The sequence below is a fragment of the Apium graveolens genome, chromosome 11 (assembly GCF_009905375.1).
Source record: "Apium graveolens cultivar Ventura chromosome 11, ASM990537v1, whole genome shotgun sequence".
Lineage (NCBI taxonomy): Eukaryota > Viridiplantae > Streptophyta > Magnoliopsida > Apiales > Apiaceae > Apium > Apium graveolens.
Window position 1 is genome coordinate 8037148 of NC_133657.1, and position 20527 is coordinate 8057674.

Below are 20527 nucleotides of genomic sequence, written 5' to 3' on the forward strand. Positions count from 1 at the left end.
AGCATTGCATTGGATTTTGCTTTAACACGAAACATAGAACACCAACTTTGCAGGAATTGCTAAATAGCACAGATTAAAATTTCACCTTACAATGGTTGATTAATACACCCCCAAAAAAACAGAACTCCAGAGTAGCTCAATTTGTGAATCGATGGGAAAGGGTGCACATATGGAAGCGTTAATACTATCTACTTGCTAGGACGGTCCAACAAAAACGAGCGCAGCAGTGTACACGTCACACTTCCAGAACTAAGATATATTGGTATGGTTTTGCTAGATTTGACTGCTCAACAACACTACCCCTTTAAACATCAACATGTTAAGCCCTATCTGTACCACCTATTATATGCATTTTCCGTTGCAGCAAAAGCATCAGCAGAAAAACATAGACCCTGCAATGTTTTTGTGCAACCTAGGCAGCTGAGGGACAGGGACACTTCCTGCTGATGTGAAGCTTCCCCGTCCAGAAGAAGAATCATTAAAATCATCAAACTTCATGAACTGGCCAACTTGTGCAGCAGCCAGGTGGGCATAGCAGATGGGTGCAACTGGCAACCAATTCAAGGGTAATGGGTGTTAGTTAAGAAAAACTATCAGGAATGTCGGCATATTCTACAAGAATAAAGGAAGCAAAAGATAGTATTGCATATATGCGGAAGTATTTATACCTATAGAGATTGCAGTAGTGCTCCTTTGGTACCTGAAGAGGCCCAAAAATGAAAAAACCCAATAAGACATCAGACAAACTTCCAATTTGGAAATGTAAAACAGGGAAAAAAGTCAAGCTACAAAACTTACACATATGATAGTGAATGTATAAGATTTTGCAAATCATCAGGTGAGAAACCGATTTCATCAACTAAAACATGATAGTGAGCAGGTCGAGAAGTTCCCTGTCAGTGTATTAATAACCAGAGTGAGTAAAAATACACATCGAAATAAGAGCTAATCAAAATATAGCACATAACACTGCCAACAATTAGAGGAGAAGACTAAAGGTGAGTATGGTAGGATATAAGACCAAGCAAAATTCAATTATTAGATCTAAGTTTGTGGAACATCTTTTTAAAGCTTTTGCAAGCAGATTCTAGCATTCAACCTTTTTAAGTTCATATATCACGATAATTTTTGAAGAGACTAAAGTGGGATCAGCACTTGTAAAATCATAACTAAAGATTCAACGAGATGGAACAGTGGCAACTCACAATCATCCCTGCCTGAGCACACATGTAAAAATCATAATTTCTAGGGTGCACAATCTTTGTGTCCACAACAGTACCTGCAAAACTCATAAACAATAATAGTGCACCTGAGAACAGGCTTAAATTAAGAAAATGAAGTGTAAATGTGGGAAAAAATTGCAGACCAGGAGGAACATTCTCAGAGACACCGCCAGCTTGAAAGAGCTTAGTGTGATGATTTTTCTGGGCAACAATCACAGTAAACTTGGGTATATTTTCTTCACGGAGATGCTGGTAAGCCTACAAAAGCAAGTAACTATGAATCTCCACAAAAGAGTAAACACTTGTGGATCAATAAAAATTAAAACATAAGAAAATACTTAAGTGTCGACTGGTAGTTACGATTAATTATCTTTACTTTCCACATGCATGAACTGAGAGACAATGCACAAAATTGACAAGCAAGATTGAAGCACACAAAAATAAAGAACAGGGTGTTCAGACTTATACTTGCTAAAGGAAAAGAATCAAAGTAGTTTGTTTTGTTTTATTGATTAATTAAAGGAAGAATATTAGCATTGACAATGACAACTTTATAAGAAGAAACTAATGAAATCATTGACGACAAACAAAAACCTTAAATAGGCACCTTTATCATTTGATCAAGCTCATTGTTTAACACTTGGCTAAATTGTGATTCACTGACCCCATCCCTGCGCAAGAGGACATGCATAAGCTACACAGAAGTGATCACTGTCATGTGCATTAATGCGCCAGTCAACAAAATCAAGTAAATATGTGATACCTGAACACGACAATCTGAGATGGTTTTTGACCATTGGTTGTAGAATAGAAATCCAATAGCAGCTCCCTAGAAGATGATTAAACTGATTATTCGAATAAAAGAAACTACAAACTTATTTTTACCTTTATCTTTTATGTATCCCACCAGGAGGGGAAGATACATCACATAAATATATACCTCATAATGCCGTCATCATCTTCCCCATTTGGAGAAGGTTTGAACAAAGACTCAATCATCTCAACTTTGGAGGATTGTGTTCTAACAGCTGCTCTATACCTTGATATCAATGGCCAGGAATGAGATCCAACAACCTATAGGTACCAACAACAAAGACAACTAAAATCATAGGCATCATTTGAGTTCATAACCAAAGACTAAGAAATACATGAGCTAGTACAATACCGCTGCAATAGACGGGGCATCCGATCTGCCAGGAGAGCCATGAGAAACATCCATACCCAGTATCATTGTTGGAGTATCTTTTATCATGGGAACACGGGAAACAACCTCCAGTGCTAGCAAAGAATTAGTACCCCCCAGCTAAAACATGAGGAATAAAATGTCAAAAAGACAGTAAGTTTAATTTAAATTTAGATATGAGATCGATTTCTTTTAGTTGAAAAGAGTACTACCTGAGTCAGAAACAAAGTTTACCTTGGAATTTATTTTCAGAAGAACATTGGTTAGGTACTGGTCATTTATTTTTATTGGAGAAACACATTGTGTGGCAATTCCAAAATCACTCAAACTTTTCTTTTTCCATGGTCCTTGAGCACAAAAAAATCGAATATTGCATTACCGAAACAATATCAGCCACAACAATGAAAGCTTAGTTAAAAATTATCACGTACCGTATATATCAGAATTCTTCTTCTCTGGTAAGACACACAAAATAAACTCTGGCGGCCCAGGGAGCTTTACCTTGATTTGTTCAAACATCTTGTCCACTCTCATTAGAGGGTTAGCTCTTCTGTATTGGTGTTCTTCCTCTATAAGTGTAAAAGGACGCTCAATAATCTAAACACAAAAATAGAAAGAGTGAGAAATTTATGTGCCATTGTTACAAGTAATAATCTGTCAGATGTACAAAAGCATAACGAACATACAATCCCTTTGCCCCTTCCGCAATTAATTAGCTCTCGTGATAGCTGACTTGTATCACAACGAGAAGAGAAGTTCACTACTGCCCAACGTTCTATCTTTATAGGATTCAAAAGTCTCTGCAGGAGACAGGTAAAACTATTAAGATGAACTGAAATGTAAAAAGAAACATAGGAAACTGTACAAATAATATAAGTTAGGATCAGGATACCCAACCTCGAATATAAGGAGAAGAGACTAATACATGTAAAAGTGCAGCAAAGTCGAAAAGAGGCAATACTTAGAAAAAAAAGTGAATGAATATCTATATTTCAATGGGATTCACATCTACACTCCGATAAATGAGTTATGAGTTCGACTCATTCAAGATTACACTGTCTATATATTTATTACCTTGTTGTTAAAATTCCATCTACCATTGCGAGGAATACAATCTTCATTCCTACCCACCTTTAGCTGCAATTTTCATGCAGTATAAATGTAAGAGATTTAACAAAGACAATTATGCAAAGCAAGACATGAAAACTACAGGAGAAGCAAAATATACCTTGGGTGCCTCAAGGACACGACCATCAAATTTAGTAAGCTGTTTCTCGATGGATATACCACAAGCAGCTAAGAGAGGGTCTTCATCATAACGATAATTGAGCATAGACTGACATTGTGTTTCAGAGGTCAGATTAAAAAATAATAATAATATACTAGACAAAAGTTTTAGAACTGAAAAGCTACAAAAAATAACAAAAGACAAAAAAAAAATTAATGTCATAGAAAATTTTACGTCAGTGAGAACTTTTTTTCTCTCCAGAGGCTTCTGCCGGGACTTCTCCACTAACGATGCTCGTTGCATAGAAGATAGTGATTTTGTATATCGCTGAAGAGAGACCAGACTACAAAGCTAAAAACAAAACGGGGAAAAAAAATTAGTTCCGAGTACGAAAAAACCAAAAAGGGCAAGTAAAAACAAGAGTGGCAGTTATATATCTCAACAATGTTTGCACACCTCCAGTGGTAGATAATTGGGTTTTTTGGGTTTCCCAACATCAAGGCATGGGAAGTACGCAGAATTAGGAAGCTGAAGGTTCCGATGTCTTGTAAAGTAATCATACACTGAAATCTCCTCAGGTTGCACTTCGCCATTGGCACCATCACCACTTTTCCCTTTCAACGTAAAACTTCAAACAGAATAAAACAAAGTGTAATTATTTTACAGGCCTCTTCATTTTTAATTTCCAAAAAGCAAAGAAGTGAATACATAAACACTTACTACAGCTCAGTGCAAGGCTTCTCACTCAACCCTATTATCTTGAATTCCCTGTTGCTATGTGTGGCCTTGACTCTCATATTCTTCAGCATTTTCTTGGCCTGTTACATTTGCATGAAGAACAATTCAATTGCAAACAAGGTAACAAAGACAGCGGAGGGCATAATGCAGGTTTATGAATTTTTACCTTTACCCAATCTATAGCACGAGCTTCTCGTGCACCCTGATTAGCTTTCAAAAAATCAATTACAGGTCCAGGGGTAAGGATCATAGTCGTTGACACATCTGGTAAAATGAGCAGGTTAGACATATAACCTTTATACAGAGCTAGGAAGAAACAGATATAACATCTTTTACCTATATTGAGTGACAAGCCACCATGAGTGGGACGAAAGCTAGAATGAAGACCACGACAGCCAGCTACCCCTCCTCCAACATCAGTTAGCATCCGAGAGTCATCATGGAAGAACGACTGCCTAACCAAAAGGCACCCCCTGCACAAGCAACACTCATTAGAGTAAGCAAAACATTTTTTAAAGTCTAAAGCATTATTAAAGTGGCCAGTTCTGGATACCTATTAGCTGCTTGCTGTCTCAATATTATATCAAGTACTCTCAATGCATCTTGAACCTTTTCAGTCTCAGCTCCTCTCAGGGCAAGCAAAACAGAATTCAAAGGTATCTTAGTAGCATAGTTGATCTCTACTATGTATGATTTTGAGTGTAAAGATCGCCTAGACTTTTTAAGGGTTTCATCAGGGCTGCCTTCTCGGGATGGACTTGCACTGAAAGGTAATGAATAAAAGTGCAGCTCATGTTCAGATTTTACATAAATATTATACATATATAAACCAGAGAAATAAAGGGAAAAGAAACCGTTTGGCTATTGACTCCTCAAGAATGACTGTGAACTCCTGCTTGTTTCGGGGTAGAGGCCCCACAGTATACAAGGCTTTCTCTCCGTCATATGCAAATCTCTTCCCACCAAGCTCAGAAGAGTAAGTTTGGTAGAGCTTATCAATTATCTTTCTTCCCATCCCTTTATTCTCAACAGGTTTTTTATCTTCATAACTGAGGGAAACCTGTAGAAAATATACTGCCATTAATTTCATTTTTATACTTCAAATTCAAATGTAAGTGTCCAAAATTGGATAGACGTACACTATACTGGTAAAATGTCTCATTTGGAGAGTTGACAGAAACTTTGAAGTGGTTCGCTTCCAGTTGTATTCGACGTCCACTACTACCAAAACCTGGCCTGCTGATCATAACATGTTTTACAGGATCAATTAAATGTGGCCTCAATCCAGTTGGAACAGTTGCTGGGGGTGGTGGCAAAGGCGGTGGTGATCCAGCTAGATCCTGGACACCTGTTTTCTCCATGTTCTGCCCCACAGCACAATATGGCAAATTAGGCACACATTTAAGAAATTGAAAACTGATGTTATCTCTAAGTTATCTGTAAACCTGAATGCAACCGAGATATCACATACTAAACAAGGCACAAATAGTTCCCACAATCCAAAAATAATCTATATGACTGTACTTTGTAAATTGGAGAATATATTGAAAGCCACAACTAATAGCAATAACCCACAGATAATTCATACAACCATTACAGAAAAGTTCAGCACTGAAAATATGAACCGAATCAAGTAAGCATTTGCTAGTTTTGTAAGCATAAATATGTTAACAGACTTTTGCTGGATAAAAAATTTTCACTGCAAGTACTCATCCAACAGATTCAGTTCTTTAAAAAAATTGTTTCACAGATAGAGGAAAGCATATCATTACAAACATATCAACAATATATACTCTGCAACAAACTATACAAGAATAAAATGAAATTGCATATATATAATATAATAGCACTGCTATCTATTATTTCATATTTTTATTTCCACACACACAGACAGAGGGAAAGAAAGACTGAGGGGAGAGAGGGAGGAAGAGAGGGAGCGGGAGAGAGAGAGGGAGAGGGAGAGGGAGAGGGGGAGGGATGGAGGGAGGGAGGGAGCGAGAGAGAGAGAGAGAGAGAGAGAGAGAGAGAGAGAGAGAGAGATCAGCATGCTCCAGAGAGAGAGAGAGAGTAACGACATAGTCATCATCTTCTACAAAACACAACAAACCAGAAGAATGTCCATACAGAAGCACAAAAAAATAAACTAATCAAAAAACAATTCCGTTATATAAACCCTAACAAAATGTTTCAAAATGTTTACGGACCAACAAAAACACTCAATCAAACAAATCTACAAACCGTAGCAACTGTAAATCGCTATAACTCAGATTAAACAACATTTAATGTAAACACACGATCATATAGAATCTACATTATATCATACAAAAACAGTAAAATCACAGAGTAAACTTGAGCTCAACTACAAAATCGTAGCAAATACACACACCTTTTCACACACAAATCAACACATTTTGAACTCCTAAAAACATGAATGTATGCAAAACTCTCTCTGTGTGTGTGAGAAATTGTGAAGAATAAAATGACGAAATAGATACAGATGCAGATATCTGTATATGTGTGGATTACTGACCTGATTCTGTTAGGGCTTTGGAAGAAGAGTGAGGGAGAGAGAGTGAGGGACAGAGAGAGAGAGAGGAGATAGTATTTAGGTGTGAGTTGGGGGTTTTACAGGGGGGCATACGAGAGGGAAGGGGGGATTGTTTTTGGGTTTTTATTTATTTGCCGCTTACAGGGGGTTTTATCGCCTGCTTCGCAGGTGTAGGTGGGGGTTTCCTGTATAAGATACTGGCCATTGGATGTGATATGTACAAGTGTTAATATCTGGGGTCAGGGAATATTTTAAAACGAGTCCTTATTTCACTAAAATCCTTGATTCATTAGTTATAAATAACTAATCATATATACTAATTATTCAGTCTAAAACAAAATTATCTTATTATCTAGACTTTAAAAAAATTAAAATTAAACTAAAAATAATTAATTTGATTTGATCGGTGTAGACAATAATTATAGTGCATATGTGTTGTGCTCCACAGTTTCTGTCCCAGTATTTGAATCGTGCAAGATCTTCTACTTTGTTATCCAACTGTGAATCCACAACTTCAGGTTCCAAAATTCGCATAAGCTCAAACAATCAAAACCAAAACCATCAATACAACACACACAGACCCTTAAACACCCACACACTGAAATCACCAAAATTGATAGCATCTATCTGATCAGCTACCCTGACAACATTGTTCATTGTTGCTGGCTTGTTGGTGAGCTAAAATTGAGATTGGATAGTGCATCTATATGATATAAAGATGTTGAAGTTGTTGCCTATATAAAAAAGTTAATTGATTAAACCTAAGCATCTTATAGTTAATAATTGAAATGAAAAATTGGAAATATCAAATGACATGAGTTGTTCCTTGTTCAGTGGTTGTTTGCTCACATGTCTCTTCTTCAGGCAGACAGAATCCCTTGTATATGTATTTGCAACATAAATTGTAGCATTGTTGAGCACATTAACTTTCTTCACCATAAACTGTAGAGTGATTTCAGTTTTTTTCCAAATTCTTAAGCTACAGCGGGAAACCACCAATTCCGCTTTGCTTTTGCTTGGGGAATAAAAGTAATGAAAACATCAATTTTGGAAATGACTGAAATAGTATAAAACAATGTCACAGTTTCCATTAATGTTATATACTTTTATACCTCCTTGTATACAACATGTGCTCTCTTGCCAAGTAATGTTCTTACTTCACAATCCTTCAACCAAACTTCAATCACTCTGGTGTCATCAGAGGCCAAAATGGAGAGTTTGTACTTAGGTAAATGGTTGATGTAAAGTAAATCATATCAAAACTTAGAATTTGTTATATTTAATTAAATGAATGTAATGGATGTAACACCTTTTGTCTGGTTCAGGTATTCTTCTGTTACAAATGTTGCACATTTACTTGTTGTCATCTTTTTCAAAAGTTTTTTTTTGCATCCCGTGCATATTTCATAGTACCATATATCTTTGTCGTCAACATAGCGAATGATTGCATGGGCAACAATCTCTGTCTGTGTGGAGTTGAGGAATGAAACATGGTTGTAATAGTAATTCAGTAGAAATATTGTTGTACATACCTCATTTGCTTTCTTTCCTAAGTTATTCAGTTCTCCTAATTTCATTAGCTGTGGTTTTTTTGGGCCTTTCCTGACCGTAATTTTAAAAAGAAATCTGGATTGGAGATCTTGTAAGTATGTTAATATATTTGGTCAGGAAATTTGTGGTTGTAAATAAAAAATTGAAATGCAATGAAATGTATTATACATTTTTCTTATTTGTTTGACACTGTGTTGTTCATGGTTAAGGTAGTAAGTAGTAGCTCCCAGATTTGCAACTGCATGTCCGTTTGGTATGAAAAGATGATTACAATACAATCTAAATTAAATGTAAAATGATAATTTTTAAATTAACTTAACTTCAGTTTTTACTGTTCCAAAGACCCATCTTTGTTGATGTTATTATAATAATGATCGGTTTCTCTAGCTCTTTTTGCAAATCCTCATAAAATTTTTGAGTCAGGCTATCCCGGAAGGTGATACTAACATTTGAACTTACAAAATACAAATTGTTTTAATGCTCATATATACATATATAACGTAAGTAAATGGACTTAAGAACGTAGGTAAATAACTCACCTTACATCCGTGATTCTAAATCTAGTTTGCAGGTTTCTTTGACCTAACCTGTTTTTTAAAATTTCTTTTAACTAAATATCCTCCTTGTTCTGTAAGATTCCTATTATATCTGCATAATTTATATTATTTAGGAACTGTAAAAACGGTAAAGGTAAGGAGTAGTGAACATATAGGTTATGTGTACTTGTCAAGTAGATGTTACTGTTTGTCATTCCCTTCAACTCGCTGTGATCATAGAAATCAAAAACTTCTGTAGGAATGGATGATTCGTGTTCATCTACATCCTTTACTTTTGTGTCCGCGGAGAAGATCAGAATGTAATTATTAACTACACATTTGTATTTGTTTTCCTTTTTGTGAGCCTTAACTTCAAAATTAGTAATAATGCAAATGTTTCCTGTCCCGAGCTCGAGATAGTCGCCATCATCGCATTTTACAGGAACAAAAGCATGTATCTTGTTTTCCTGATTCAATATACCATGTTACATTTATACATTTATTTCCTCAATAGAAGAAAATTACAGTATGTGGTACTTTGTTGTCCATTAGGATTAAATTGAAGCTCTTGTATTGCTCTCCAAGCAAGGCGGACACTCTCTAGTTACGCAAAACTCTAACTTTAATTTTCTAGTATGTGGAATTTGCTTTGAGTTCAGAAATATCATTATATTTTCTAAAGTTCATTTTGTATAATGTTTTGAAAATTGAAGAGTTGAAATGCAGTGGTTGTATTGTCTCTAAATATATATATGGTTTATCTTGCAATTATTTACAAATGGAGGTTGAAGCAATTCATACAAAAGTGTTCAATATCCTACCTAACTCAAACAGTCACAGTTGTAGTTACAATTTAAAAATCAAAAGATGTACAACAAACAGACTCATAATATAAGTTGGTGCATTAGTCAGTTGACAATAAACTGAAATTTCAGCCTTATAAATTGGAAAATGTAACCCAAATGCTCATGTTGGGTAATGAATACAACACATGGGGGGTGAATGTGTTTTAAATAATTTTAATGGCTTTTTAAACTTTAAGAATGGTGAACAAAGTAATCTATATTGTAGAGATAATGTGCTTTAACATAATAATTAAAAATGCACATGAACACAATTATCTTCAAAACTCACTTAATTTTCTATTAAAATCAAGTTAGTGTTTGCTACAAATTTTTGGGTTATTAGTATGTTAAGAACTCAGCTTCTCTCTTGAGAGTTACAATAAATTTCAAATCTATTTGTTACACCTAAAACAAAGCATCCAGTGTTTACTCTATAGAACAGTAAACACTGGTTTTCACAAAATATGCAATAACATGTACTAAACCCTACTTTTGGATAATCAAATCTTTCTATTTCTGGCTTAGTGTATATTTGCTAATCTTGCCTGACCGTGACTTTACTTTGCAGTTAATCTTGACCCTTGATCTTGTACTCTTCAAACTGCTTTTATAGACTTTTTAAAACAGTGATTGATTTGTTTGTTGATTGATAATCTTGGATATTAAACTGATCTGCATTCTGTACTTGAATTTTACATCGAGATCTCCAGTTAGTCATATAGAGAACTCGACATCTCGATAAGTATAATGACTAATTGAGATCTCTAATTACTCTATAGTTGTTTGACTTATCGAAGTCTCTGAGTTCTCTACTAAAGAATTCTCTACTAAAGAATTCGACCAACAAAAATAAAATCATATATACTAATTATTCAGTCTAAAACAAAATTATCTTATTGATCCAGACTTTAAAAAAATTAAAATTAAACTAAAAATAATTAATTTGATTTGATCGGTGTATTGGACATCGGGCTAAAATAAAATAATATAAATCACTGATTCGTGATAAATCAAATTTATATTAGACTAGGTAAAATTCGTATCCTATTGACGTGAACTAGAAAATCAAATTTTAATTAAAACATAAATATATTTTTTTTAAAAATACACATAAAATTATCAATAAAACTATATTGTTCAATCTGTAATATTGTCAATTTCAAATATTTATTATAGAGTTATAGTTAATCGATTAAGTCATCACCATGCTAAAATAATATTTTTAAAGGTTCCAACAATGTGGAGATGTTATATTTTTACTCTCAATAAAATAATAATTTCGTTATAATAATATTCCCCCACCAATGCTATCACTTTAAATAAGTTTAAATGTTCTATAATGTTTTGAACATATACGTTTACTAATATAATTATCATGAATTCATATCATTTAAAATTTTAAATGAACAAAATTAAGAATTTAAACTATTTTCAAAAAAATATAAATATAAAAAAAAAATTGTGTTATATTGCGAATCTTTTAGATAAACCTCTTAAAGAATTAGAAGGCCTAGTATACTGCGATGTGTGATTTGATCGAAATTCTGATTTTACAGATGATTCGGAATGAAACTCTGTCATCCCATTCAATCCAACCGGGATGCCTTGGCCCTGACATGTAGCTTAGGAGGAGTAACATGAAGCTCAGAATTTAGGGTGTATTCAATACTCCCAAATAACAAGGGGAATTTATCTATGGTCGATTTCGTAACAAAAAAACAGGCATTTTTAGTTATACCTCGTAAAAAAGACTTTTTCTTTTGTGGAATTAACCTGCTCCTTTCTTTTAGAAAGAAATTAAGGAAATACCAAATATGGCATGACATGATAGTAATAAACATGAGATTCATCGAAACGACTTCCTTTCATCCACAGACAGGACAAGGCAACTTTTTTGTGGTGTTTAGACTTTGTTTAGCATATTATTTTAAGCCCTTTCCGTTTGATTTTTGAAACCAAATAAAATTTATATAATTTGTAATCTTATTAAAAAAGCAAGAGAGCTTAATAATCAATAAAAATAAAAAAGAAAGAAAGAAAGGATTGACATTTTTTCTCCATAAATTCTTAGAAAATATATTAGGGTGAGTAGGATTGACATTTTTTCTCCATAAATTCTTAGAAAATATATTAGGGTGGCTACTCAGAAGACACAAATGTAAGTATAAATAAAAGGTCGCGAATTATGGTATTTTTTTTTCACTTTACTAGTCAAAAAATAATCGATGATCATATATTTTTAGAATTGAAGTGAAGCGACTTTGATTTGTTAACAGATAATATTAAAAGAAAAATTGTTTCTAAATCATTTCCTTCATAGATCTTAAATTAAAATAATTTTTTTATCCTCTTCTAGATTAGAGGAAAAATAAATTGTTAGCTAAGTCTTATTTGTTCGGCCACCAGTGAAGTGTTATTAATAAGTTAAACATGTAATTTTTCATTTTTAATAACCATAATTTATTCTATAAATTGTTTTCATAAATTGACAATATTACAGATCTCGAAAATCAGAATTATTCAGTTGAGGTAACTATTTGCAATTTATCGAATAATTTTTTAAAAATTAGATAATTTATCGGAGATTTATCGAAAATCGGTCAAACCGGACAAATATTTTTAATAAATTTTTAAACGATTAATTAGTATTTTTTTAAAAATTGATCTATTTTTATAACAGAGAAGTTAAGACGTGAACAAAGAGGTTATGCAAATCTGCAAAACAGTGGATCATAGCCCCCACCAAAATCAAATCAGATGTAGTGGGACGTTGGGATGGTACGTTTCACTGAGGCAAGGACAAGTCAGCAGGTTGGTTCGAATCTTACAGAGAGACATGCAAATTTTTATCAAGCGCTGTCATAGCAAGTGTCATGCACAATTGTAGATTATACAGGGGCGACTGAAATTTAAGCAAAGCTAAGCGAGTGAAGTTATATGGGTAGCACTCAGTGACAAAGGGTCCTTTCTGGGAAATTGTAACCGCCACGCCTAGCTTCCTCCTCCTCGATTTCTCTAATTTGAGCACTATCGAATTACCTGGCAGTCATTGTACACATTCTTTTTCCAGATTTTTGTAGTACAAGCTCATCATTTGATTTTTGAATACACAATGTGTCACATTTCATAACAGTAACAGACGTTACATACAGCAGCAGCTGCTTGTTGTACCAAGAAGCTGATACTAAATTTTTTGAGGAAATTGCGGTAAAACTTGGAAATTGGATCTGTTCAATTACATCTTTCAAAATTCGAGTAATCGAGTGAATTTCTGAGTACTAGCTAAAATCTGTATCGATTCATCTCATATTGCTCACCTCAGTACTCATCCGAGTTAACCGATTTTAGAACAAAATGAAATTTTACCTGACAGTTATTGTAAACTTCAGTCTACATTTTGGATTCTTTTTCCAGAATTGTACTACAAGCTCATCATTTGATTTTTGAGGAAATTGCTAACTAGGGTAAAACTCGGAAATTGGATCTCCTCAATTACGTAGTATTCGCTAAAATCCGAATCGATTTACCTTCAATTTTCGATTTCTCACCCGAATACTCGTCCAAGTTAATCGATTTTTAGAAAACTTTAGAACAAAGTGAAATTATTATAAAATAGTGGAAACATCCGAAAATTCAAAATGTATCCAAAATTACACCAAACACCCCCATTTTGGAAACCTTATAGTAGTAATTATCTGTATCACATATTTTCGAAGTGGCAAAGGCATCAGCAGAAAAACATAGACCCTGCAATGCGATTGTGCAACCTGGGCAAACATTTATAGCTTCCATTTCCGGAACAAGCATCAGTGGACTCATCAAACTTCATGATCTTGCTCACTTGTGTAGCTGCAAGGCGGGCATAGTAGACCGGCGCAACTGGTAACACGTTTAGGGGGAACATTAAGGTTAATTAGTACGTAATGAAGCTACTAACTCAAACAATGCACTGAAACAACGCATATTCAGTGAAAATAAAAGAAGCAAGAAACAATGCTGCACAAAAGTAGATGTTTCGGTACCCATGGAAATTGCGGTAGTACTCCTCTGATACCTGAAGAGGGCCAAAAAAAAAACCAAAGACACTTAATGTTTCAAAATTTTTATGTTCTTAATGTAAAAAATGCAGGTTTTGAAAACTTACACATATGATAGTGAATGGATAAGATTCTGCAAGTCATCCGGTGAGAAACCGATTTCATCAACCAAAACGTGGTAGTGAGCAGGGCGAGCCGTTCCCTTTGGAGCATAACATAAGATCAACAACAGTTACAACCAAAAACAAGCAGAGCGCGAGGCCCCAAGTAAAGTATAAATTTCAGATTAAGTCTTACAATCACCCCAGCCTGAGAACACAGGTAGAAATCATAATTTATTGGGTGCACGATATTCGTGTCCACAACAGTACCTGCAAGCGCACAAGCACCGAAACGGGTGAGTAAAAATACCTTTGAACATGCTTAATTAGGACATGAAGTGTACAAGAACAGACCAGGAGGAACAGTATCATTGGTACTGCCTGCTCGAAAGAGCTTAGTACGATGATTCTTTTGGGCGACAATCAATGTGAATTTGGGTAAATTTCCCCCACTACGATACTCATAGGCCTGCAAAACAAGGACAAATTCTTGCAGCGCTCATTTTCATGAAAAAAAAATCGGAGAATACATAATTCTGAACCACACAGGAAGAATGTTGGCTGAGGATAAACCCTGAGAAGATATTAATCAAGTAATAGCTAAGTAAAAAAATTAATGTAGGCACCTTTTTCATTTGACCAAGCTCATTGTTTATAATTTGGTTAAACTGTGATTCGCTAACGCCATCCCTGTGCAAGAGGAGATGCATAAGTTCCAGCAGAGAGATCAACAGGTAATATATGAGAGTAAGATCTGTGATACCTGAAGACTACGATCTGAGATGGGTTGCGACCATTGGTTTTCTCGAATTCATTGAGCAGTTCCCTGGAAAACAACAATTCAGTCAATTATTGAGATAACATTGTTCTGATCATATCAGTTTAATTATGTTTACCTTCCGAGCATATATCAAACCGAACTGCATAAACAATATATTCTACATTATCAAACATGACACATTTTCAAGGGTGGCCCTGGCTATAGGCGAGCAAGGCTTGCGCCTAGGGCCCCTCAAACACATTTTTACTTCCAAAAAAAAATGCAGCATGTCATTGGACTCGTTGCATTGCATGTGGTGGTTAATTACAGATTAGTTCTGTTGCCTATAAGCTGCAAGTTCGCTACAATTGCTGGCACAGTATATGAACAAGTAATGCTGTATATCAAATCACTGTATTCATTTCTCATTCTCTTGGTAAAAGACAATTAATCAATATATACTGTTAAGATTTCTCCTCTGCAAGTGCATTTAGTTTCTTATAACTACTCGGTCTCTCTCATCTTCCACTCACTAGCCAATCTCTGTCTCTTAGCTCGGATAAGTAAAGCATACATATTCTTCAAGTGCGACATAAACATGACAAGTACACATGTGTATTACATACCTCATTATGCCATCATCATCTACCCCATTTGATGAAGGTTTGAATAAAGACTCTATCATCTTAGCTTTAGATGATTGTGTTCTGACAGCTGCTCTATATCTTGAAATCAAAGGCCAGGTATGCGATCCAACAACCTAAAAGTAACAACCGAAAACAAATAAATAAAATCTCATGCATCATTTGAGTGTAATAAACTAAAAGTAACAAATACACAGTGCCAGTGCAATACCGCTGCAATGGATGGGGCATCTAGTCGGCCAGCAGAGCCATGAATGATATCCAAGCCCAATATCATTGTTGGAGTGTTCTTTATCACGGGTATACAAGCAGCAGCCTCAATCGCTAGCAAAGAATTAGTACCCCCAAGCTAAAAAGGGATAAAAAACTCTCAGGTGTTTATTTGAGCTATGATACGAGGTAATAAAGACTCCTTTTACTTAACAAGACTACTGCCTGGCATTGGAAAAACAGAATTACCTTGGAATTAATTTTCAGAAGAACATTTGTGAGGTACTGGTCATTAAAATTGTTTGGTGGAGAAACACATTGTGTGGCAATTCCAGAATCAATCAAACATTTCCTCTTCCATGGTCCTTGAGCACATATAATCATATTAAAAATCAAATACCAACAAGTAGATAATACTGACCAGAAATATGAAAGTTTAGAACATACCATATATATCAGATTTCTTTTTCTCCGGTAAGACGCACAAGATTAACTGAAGATGCTGAGAAGGTTCGGGAACCTTTGCGATGATTTGATCAAACATTTTATCCACTCTTACCTGAGGGCTAGCTTCTCTATACAGGTGTTCTTCCTCAATGAGTGTATAAGGACATTCGATAACCTGAAGACAAAATAGAAGTAAGGATGTAATCTGTCGTTGTTGTAAACATTTATTAGATAAGACGAAGTGAAATGAACATACAATCCCTTTGTTCTTTCCACAATTAGTAAGATCCTGGGATAGCCGACTTATATCACAACCAGCAGAGAAGTTCACTACTAACCAGTGTTTGATAGTGATAGTTTTCATAAGTCTCTGCATGAGAAATAAAACAATTGAGGGTAAATCAGATTAAACAACAGGATACTTCATGAAAACCTTGCTATCTGCTATTAATTAACAATAATACAGAAACTGTATATTTATTACCTTTTTATTAAAATTCCATCTACCATTGCAAGGAATGCAATCTTCATCACCACCAACCTTCAGCTGCAATTGGCATGAAACTGAAATGTAAAAGTATGAACAAAACCAATGGAAAAAAGTTACAGGAGAAACAAAAAATACCTTCGGTGTCTCGAGGACACGGGCATCAATTTTGGTAAGCTGTTTCTCGATAGATATACCGCAGGTAGATAAAAGAGGGACTTTATCATACCCGTACTTGTCCATAGACTGACATAATGCTCATTAGTCATTAATAAGAAAGAAGCTAAAAAGTTAATCTTGAACTGAAGAGCTATAATCAGAAATATATCAATATAAGAAATTGAATGCCGGAGGATATCGTACATCAGTAAGAACTTTTTTCGTCTCCAGAGGCTTGTGCCCGGCATTATTTACTAGAAATGCTCTTTGCACAGGAGATAGTGCTTTCGTATATCGCTCAAGAGAGACCACATTACAGAGCTACCAAAAACAACAGGGATAAATAATCAATTTATGGAAGTGTAAAAGAAATTAAAAACTAATTTTTTTTAGTAACATCTCTGTAATGTTCAAACCTCCAATGGTACATAATTAGGCTTTCCAGGTTTACCAACATCAAGACACGGAAAGTAGGCAGAAGTTGTGAGCTGTAAGTTCCGATGTTTTGTAAAGTATTCATAAACTGTAATCTCCTCAGGTTGCACTTCAGCTCGGGGACCATTTCCATGTCTTTTTTTCAATGTAAAACTTCAAGCAGAAAGAAACAAAGTGAGAATTATTCATAGGACTCTTCATTTTGAACATCAGAAAAGGATGAATTAAGAAAATAACCACTTACTATAGCTCATTGCAAGGCTTCTCACTCAGTCCTATTATCTTAAATTCCCTGTTGATATGCGTGGCCTTGACAATCACGTTTTTCAGCATTTTCTTGGCCTGTTGCATTTGTAAACGAAAATTTAATAGCAAAAGGATTAATGGGCACAGTGCAGGTTTCCTAGTGGGATTTAATAATTTACCTTCGCCCAGTCTATAGCACGGTCATCTTGTGTACTCTGATTGACTTTTAGAAACTCGATTACAGGTCCAGGGGTAAGGACCATAGTTGTTGACACATCTGGAGAAATGAACGAGTTAAGCAACTAGCAAGTGACATAAGACATAAGCTTTGACACAGAACTAGGCAGGAAAATTATACAGAATCCTTTACCAATATTAAGTGACAAGCCTCCATGAGTTGGACGAAAACTAGAATGAAAACCACGATAGCCAGATACCCCTCCTCCAACATCAGTGAACGGCTGCCTGAGTAAAAGGCAACCCCTGCACATTCAACACTACAGTAAGCAAAACATCATCCCAAACCCCAAAGTATAAGTATCTAAATGGTGGCTTCGATTCCACTTGTACCTATTAGCCGCTGTCTGTCTCAAGATAATATCAAGCACCCTTAGTGCATCTTGAACCTTTTCAGTTTCAGCTCCACTTAGAGCAAGCAAAACAGACTTCAAAGGTATCTTAGCAACGTAGTTGATCTCAACCATGTATGATTTTGAGTCGGATAGCGACCTTCAAAGTGCAAAGTGTCACTATTTTTCATAAATGTAATAGCATAATACTTAACCAGAGAACTAAAGAGACAACAGACCTTCTGGCAATGGAGCCCCCAAGAACAAATGGGAAGACCTGCCTATTTCGGGGTAGAGGCACCACAGTGTACAAGGCTTTCTCTCCATCATATGCAACCGAATGAGTTCCACAGAGCCTATCAATTATCTTCCTTCCAAGCCACTTATTCTCAACAGCTCTTTTATCTTCATAACTGATGGAAACCTGTGGAAAATATACCATTTCATTTACAGTTCAGTACTTCAAATCTAAATATAAAGTAATGTCTGAAATCTGATACACCTACATTATAATGGTAAAGTATCTCATCCGGAGAGTTGACAGAGACTTTGAAATGGTTAGCTTCCAATTCAATGTGATTTCCAATCCTGCCAAACCCTGGCCTAGTAATCATAACACGTTTTGCAGGATCGACTCGTTCAGGTGCTGCTGGCAAAGGCTGTGATCCATTTAGAACCTCACTCCCTGTTTTCTCCATGCCTTGAGCTTGCATCAATTACAGTCTATACAACATATAAAAATCAAGTATACAGTTATAAATCGAAAACCATAACAAGCAATCTCTATTATTATTTGCAAGCATGGACGCACTTGTAAATAAAACAGAAAAACTATTTATAACATTCTTAAAAAGTGACAAACTGAACAAGGTGTAAAATGAAAGTGATGATTTGTTTATCCTCAGCAACTCCTGAACTCGGAATTTCGGGTACGGAGCCTCACATTGATCATAAAATGCATGTAGTTCGTTGCTAGAGAAACCATGTTTATCAGGCAAAAAACTACACATGATCAACAACATAACATACAAAATTCTAGCAAACACACACATTTCTCAGACTCAACAAAAAACTTGAATGAGAAGAATATGTATGAAATAATGAAGTGATAAACTTAAGATAGAGAGATAGCAGACCTGCAATTTGTTTCACACAAGAAGGCTTCGAACGAAAATGAGAGAATAATAAGAACACATATTTATATACTAAATCAAGGGACTTCTTAGCTTTCCAATTTTTGCGTTATTTTTACACGTTGCCTTTTCATATGTAGATCGCATTTTTAATGCGTAGTAATTAGTAAATACATATTTACAATTATGCATGTCATGTTTTAGGATAAAGAGATATTATACCTTGCTTAGTACTAACAGCTTAAAATCAATACATAAAACGTGCATCACGTTTTCGTGAAAAGGCTTTACGTTCAAAGTTACTTGATAGGCCGCACTGTTATTAAGTAATTATCAAAAATTATGGCAGCATCCTAGCCGTTCGTTCGCTCTGTGTCAGACCTCAAAATATTCCAGGAGTACGACAGCCGGACCCCTTTCGCCATATGAACCATTTAATCATTCACCGAACAAAAATTAGCAATAATTAGGATGAAGAGTTATAAACCCCAAAACTCTAATATTAGGAACCAAAAAAGGGGATTTGGGAGTTATATCTGATTACTTGCTCTCTCTTTTACAGAAACCCCACTTTACAGCATAACCCCGCGCCACCATTACTGCATAATCGGGGTTCGAGCTCATAAAAGGAAAGTAGAAGACCGGAAAAAAAATAGAATTATTATTACTGTATATAGTACTTATTAAGTTTTGGAATTGGTGTAATTTATTAAGTGAATAAATAGTTTAAAATATGAGATGCTCTGTGGTCTATATATAAAAAATAAAAATAAACAATTTTTGATTACTTATGTGAAGTGTAACATTATTTTATGTAAACATCATTTTGATCTCTGCCATGATATCTGACATGTATTTTATATTTCAGTCTATGTCAATTGTGCAAGTTAATAGCAGAGTCTTTAATATTGGGTTCCGTTTGATTTCTGGATAAGTTTAACACAGGTTTTGTAAAATTAGCCCATCTGAAAGTAATCTTGTAAAAGTAGGCTCCTACGCCACTTAAGTGGTATTGGACCAAATTATGCCACTTGAAGTGACTTAGTTTTTTTTTCCTTTTTTGTTTTTTCCCTGTTGGACGATTAATAACATTCAACAAGGTTTTTGGGAGTATTAGAAAGCGTTATATAGCCTTATAATTTTAATTTTTTTTTACTTAATGTTGTAGTAAAAGTACACTACTTTTATTTGATAATAAAAAAATTGGGAAAAAACTAAAGAAACTATATTTATATGTAACCGGACATGCTTCCTTAGAAGGAAATGTGAACTATTTTAACAAACAATAATTTTTATATTTTTTGTAAATATAGTTATTTACTCCAAAATTTAAAATTTGTAACTTTATATAGCAATATTTTTACACTACTTTGACAAAAAAATTTAAATCAAGAAAAAAATATTTATATGTATGGTTTGTAGCTACCCGAAAACGGTAAGGAAGTAA

At 34.8% G+C, this 20527-nt stretch overlaps 2 protein-coding genes across 3 annotated transcripts; both read right to left on the reverse strand.

Moving 5' to 3' along the window:
* Positions 1–54: 54 nt before the first annotated feature.
* LOC141697920 (protein argonaute 16-like) lies at positions 55–7031 on the reverse strand. 2 transcript variants are annotated; one of them, XM_074502482.1, is made up of 23 exons: positions 6903–7031; positions 5512–5736; positions 5227–5432; positions 4926–5135; positions 4709–4845; positions 4539–4636; positions 4355–4452; positions 4091–4262; positions 3869–3985; positions 3635–3742; positions 3481–3543; positions 3093–3206; positions 2838–3003; positions 2641–2753; positions 2389–2526; positions 2164–2297; positions 1987–2052; positions 1831–1894; positions 1367–1481; positions 1206–1279; positions 799–893; positions 669–700; positions 55–548 (listed from the first exon to the last, which is right to left on the reverse strand). In XM_074502482.1, exons 2-23 carry the CDS (start codon positions 5731–5733, stop codon positions 373–375), a joined length of 2718 nt encoding a protein of 905 aa, XP_074358583.1. In that variant the 5' UTR covers positions 5734–5736; positions 6903–7031; the 3' UTR covers positions 55–372. The 2 variants fall into 2 exon arrangements, with proteins under 2 accessions (XP_074358583.1, XP_074358584.1); XM_074502483.1 differs by lacking the exon at positions 6903–7031 and adding an exon at positions 6759–6892.
* Positions 7032–13443: 6412 nt separating this feature from the next.
* On the reverse strand, positions 13444–19199 carry LOC141697706 (protein argonaute 16-like). The gene is made up of 23 exons (XM_074502209.1): positions 19084–19199; positions 18454–18670; positions 18187–18371; positions 17949–18107; positions 17749–17861; positions 17558–17655; positions 17377–17474; positions 17114–17285; positions 16902–17018; positions 16677–16784; positions 16536–16598; positions 16308–16421; positions 16052–16226; positions 15854–15969; positions 15606–15743; positions 15377–15510; positions 14754–14816; positions 14617–14680; positions 14345–14459; positions 14187–14260; positions 13997–14091; positions 13875–13906; positions 13444–13731 (listed from the first exon to the last, which is right to left on the reverse strand). The coding sequence occupies exons 2-23, from the start codon at positions 18658–18660 to the stop codon at positions 13580–13582; spliced, it is 2592 nt and encodes an 863-aa protein (XP_074358310.1). The 5' UTR covers positions 18661–18670; positions 19084–19199; the 3' UTR covers positions 13444–13579.
* Between the last annotated feature and the right edge of the window lie 1328 nt (positions 19200–20527).

Excerpts from the sequence above, each read along its gene's own strand:
- LOC141697920 (XM_074502482.1), bottom strand. The coding sequence starts at position 5,733 with ATGGAGAAAACAGGTGTCCAGGATCTAGCTGGATCACCACCGCCTTTG. Across the intron at positions 3,986-4,090 it reads CCAATTATCTACCACTGGAG|CTTTGTAGTCTGGTCTCTCT; the intron begins GTGTGCAAACAT and ends TTTTGTTTTTAG. Across the intron at positions 3,743-3,868 it reads GAAAAAAAGTTCTCACTGAC|TCTATGCTCAATTATCGTTA; the intron begins GTAAAATTTTCT and ends ACACAATGTCAG.
- LOC141697706 (XM_074502209.1), bottom strand. The coding sequence starts at position 18,660 with ATGCAAGCTCAAGGCATGGAGAAAACAGGGAGTGAGGTTCTAAATGGA. Across the intron at positions 18,372-18,453 it reads AGATACTTTACCATTATAAT|GTTTCCATCAGTTATGAAGA; the intron begins GTAGGTGTATCA and ends TATTTTCCACAG. Across the intron at positions 17,286-17,376 it reads AAGCCTTGCAATGAGCTATA|TTTTACATTGAAAAAAAGAC; the intron begins GTAAGTGGTTAT and ends TTCTGCTTGAAG.